Here is a 4,071-nt window from a genome sequence, read left to right as displayed (position 1 = left end):
CAATGTTACAGGTTAATAGTTTATTTACAAAAGGTATGCCACAAAAGCAGGAATAACAAGATTAAGGACAATAAGAGGGAAAGGAAGCTGCAGCCTGGGTGAACACCATCTGACCTTTTTCATTGTAAACAGCCCAGACATGAACTGTGTTCAGAGATAGCTGGTTATTACATAAGTTATAAAGAGGGGCACAAATTTAGAAAAAAAGAGAATTGGCATAAACGATGCTATAGGAATTGTATTAATGTGTTGATTTGAATGTGTTCAAGCTGTCTGGTAATATGAGGCATGTGTGTGTGCTCCAGCATGAAAATAAGGAGGAGACCTGGGACCAGATGTATGTGTGTGTATGTATGTTTTCTTTCTATGGTGGAGGTGCAGTTGGAGCTGGAAAAGTTGGAGATAGTTGTGTTGTTTAATTACATATGAACAATGAGTAAATTGAAATAGTATTTTTGGAAGCAACATTAACATTAGGTGTGCCTGAAGGCTCACTGCTGCCAAACTCTGAGTGGCTGTGCCCAAAAAAAGGAAAAAATCATTCAAACTTTCAATTAGCTTTTAACATTTAATTAGCACCATTAACTAACATTAGCTTAGCTTGCTAACTGAAAGAAGAGTGGTAACCTAGGAACAGCATCAGTTGAACTGAACAGTTTTTAACTGATTTTAACTGCTTCATTATTTCTCAGGAAGAAATATGTTTGTGAAGATTATATAGAAACACAAGTAGAAATGTTGAGACAACAGGATTAAACTTCTGGAAGACTCTGGACATTTTGGAAGACTTACAGTCACTTACAAGAAGGAAATGTCTAACTTAAAGGAAAATGAAGAAAACTACAAAATCCTGGAGGCTGTTTTCAACCCCAGAATTTACTTGTACAAATTAGGTTTGTGTCCTTTCACTTAAGTCTGTTAGTTTAGGTAAATTTGTTTTTAGCGTGTTAGCATTTGATTAGCTTAATGTTAGCTGTGAGTTTTAGAAGCTATACGGACTTCTGTCAGTGTTTTAGCTTAGCTTACTAAATAATCAAAGATTGGCATGTTTTTAACATAGTAACTGTAAAAATTAGTATCTGTTTAGCAAAATTATTGGTTTTAATGTCAAATAACTTAAAAGTCAAACTTCTAAGAAGAAATATATCAGGTAGTAACATGCTTATATTCTTTACATGTGTAAAAAATCTGACAGTTTCTGGAATATTTATTGTTATCTGAGTCAGAACTAGACATGGAGAAGCTGTATTTACTTCTATGCTCAGCAACAAACTCCCAGAAAGCCTCAGATCAGCTGAAACACTCAATTTATTTAAATCCAGGTTAAAAACCCACCAGTTCTCTGCTGCATTTCACTATGTTTTATTTCAAAAAGTCCAAATCTGCACCTGTTCCTTTATAAGCTTGAATCTTTAAACTTGATCATGTTTTACTACTGTTATCATTCTTTCCTTTTCCTTTATTTTTTCTTTTCAATCTTAAATTATGCTTCTTATTTTATGTAAAGCATTTTAAATCACCTTGTCATTGATTCATGCTACACAAAAAAACTTGCCTTGCCTATCTTTGTTAGATAACATTTGATGTTATAGATCATAACTACATAATTATTTATGTAATTAATACATTTATTTACATATCTAACTTTTTATTTCTAGCAATGGCACAAGTTTATATACAATGTACACATTTCATATAAAGTAAAACCACTTGAAATATAGGCCAGCATAACCACCACTCATCCAAGAACAACTAAATTTTCACTTAATATTAGTATTCATTGGATATTAGAAGTTGCAAAACCTATAAACTTAACTAATTATGTTTGATTTCATTTAGTAAATGCATGTACACGGACAAAAAGGAGGGTTCTAACAGAAATATGCAAAATGTGGAACAAACAACAAAATAATAGTAGTTTTCTTCTTTTATTTATACATTTAAAGTAAATTTTTTATATACACAATTTTTTGCTACGAATGGTCACTGTACCGATAAAAAGAAGTTACAAAATATGCTGCATTATAAAAAATAAATAACATATTGGAAGTAACTACAAAGTGGTTAAAAATAGAATAAAATTCTAAACAAACATCAACAGATTAAGACACTATCCAGGCTTGGTTCCCAGCTGGAAAAGTCAGTTTGTTTGTTTTGTAACATGAAGGTTGGATTGTGTTATAGTGGAGTGTACTCATGAGGAGCAAGTAATGATTTAGCAATTTGATTCATTTTCCACCAGGCGTACAGAGTTGTATAGATAGTCACACATGTATTTCTATGTTCCGTGCAGATGGCCTTCATCTGCTCGGGATTAAAGAAGAAATTCTTCATGAAGGGAGCGCCAGTCTTTACCAAAGGGACCCAGAACTCCTTCACATTAAAGAAGAACCAGTCTGGACCACTGAAGAGACAAAGCAGGCTGATGGACTAGAGGAGGAAATCACCACCTACCAAATGACCACACTTCATGTAAAGACTGAAGAAGATGAAGAGAAATATCCGTCCCCACAACTTCAGAAGCAAACTGAAGAAAACACAGCAGCAGATCTTCCAAACAGCAGCTCAGCTGAACAGATTAAAGAACAAGCCAGAAACCCAAGTCAAAATACTAGTGGAACAAGTTCTGGATCATCTGAAACTGAGGTCAGTGAGGATGAAGATGCCAGTTATGATGATTATCATAAGTCTTTGTCAGATTCTGGATCTGAAATCGGAGACAGGGGCAGTGGTTGTCAGATGAGCAAGGCACCAACGGCAAGTGAAAAAAGCGATATAACATGTAATGCTGTCAAAATAGTCTTCAGCTGCTTTGAATGTGGAAAAGAATTTCTTTCTAAGTGGTCTCTCCAAAGACACATGAGAAGTCATCCAGTAAACAGGTCATCCAGGTGTCTGACAAAGAATGAGTGTTTGAAAGTGAGTCAAAAATTAGATCCAAAGATGAGAGCCCACACAGGAGAGAAGCCATTTGGTTGTGATGTTTGTGGTAAAAGGTTTACAAAGCATTTTCATCTTAAACAACACATGAGAGTCCACACAGGAGAGAAGCCATTTGGTTGTGATGTTTGTGGTAAAAGGTTTACAATACATTGTAATCTTAAACGACACATGAGAGTCCACACAGGAGAGAAGCCATTTGGTTGTGAAGTTTGTGGTAAAAGGTATAAGCAGCATTGCGATCTTAAAACACACATGAGAGTCCACACAGGAGAGAAGCCATTTGGTTGTAGTGTTTGTGGTAAAAGGTATAAGCAGCATAGCCATCTTAAAGAACACTTGAGAGTCCACACAGGAGAGAAGCCATTTGGTTGTGATGTTTGTGGTAAAAGGTATAAGCAGCATTGTAATCTTAAAAGACACATGAGAGTCCACACAGGAGAGAAGCCATTTGGTTGTGATGTTTGTGGTAAAAGGTATAAGCAACATTGTAATCTTAAAACACACATGAGAGTCCACACAGGAGAGAAACCATTTGGTTGTGATGTTTGTGGTAAAAGGTTTACAATACATTGTAATCTTAAAACACACAAGAGAGTCCACACAGGAGAGAAGCCATTTGGTTGTAATGTTTGTGGTAAAAGGTATAAGCAGCATAGCCATCTTAAAGAACACTTGAGAGTCCACACAGGAGAGAAGCCATTTGGTTGTGATGTTTGTGGTAAAAGGTTTACAATACATTGTAATCTTAAAACACACAAGAGAGTCCACACAGGAGAGAAACCATTTGTCTGTGAACCTCTGGGTTAAGATTTTGATATGTCATTGGTCTTCAGACATGCATAAAACTTCACACAGAATAAGAAGTGCATATTTACAGATAGACGTGAAAGATTAGCTGTATTTATTGAGCAAAAACAGAGAAATTAAAAAATGTTTTGAACTGTATTTTATAAGAAATATTCAATATTGTATTGTTGTGTTTTATTTTTTATTTACTGTTATTTCTTCTTGTTTTATCCATGAAGGCATTCAAAGTAAGGTACCATAATCTCTGCAACAACGATTAAAGCAGCCAATATTAGAACATAGATCTGCTGGTCTCAGATCTTCAGAGATTTATCATTACAA

General features: G+C 34.9%; 1 protein-coding gene across 1 annotated transcript; it reads left to right on the top strand.

Moving 5' to 3' along the window:
- The first annotated feature begins 886 nt into the window (after nt 1-886).
- LOC121650785 (gastrula zinc finger protein xLCGF3.1-like) lies at nt 887-3,857 on the top strand. The gene is made up of 3 exons (XM_042002521.1): nt 887-893; nt 2,294-3,164; nt 3,501-3,857. The coding sequence occupies exons 2-3, from the start codon at nt 2,458-2,460 to the stop codon at nt 3,748-3,750; spliced, it is 957 nt and encodes a 318-aa protein (XP_041858455.1). The 5' UTR covers nt 887-893; nt 2,294-2,457; the 3' UTR covers nt 3,751-3,857.
- The last annotated feature ends 214 nt before the right edge of the window (nt 3,858-4,071 follow it).

This window comes from Melanotaenia boesemani, chromosome 12 (genome assembly GCF_017639745.1).
Source record: "Melanotaenia boesemani isolate fMelBoe1 chromosome 12, fMelBoe1.pri, whole genome shotgun sequence".
In the NCBI taxonomy this organism is placed as follows: Eukaryota; Metazoa; Chordata; class Actinopteri; order Atheriniformes; family Melanotaeniidae; genus Melanotaenia; species Melanotaenia boesemani.
This window is presented reverse-complemented; position numbering and strand designations above follow the sequence as displayed.

Coding starts and splice junctions, on each gene's coding strand:
- LOC121650785 (XM_042002521.1), top strand. CDS start 2,458: ATGACCACACTTCATGTAAAGACTGAAGAAGATGAAGAGAAATATCCG. Junction 3,165..3,500: donor TGTGAAGTTTGTGGTAAAAG/GTATAAGCAGCA, acceptor TTGTGGTAAAAG/GTTTACAATACATTGTAATC.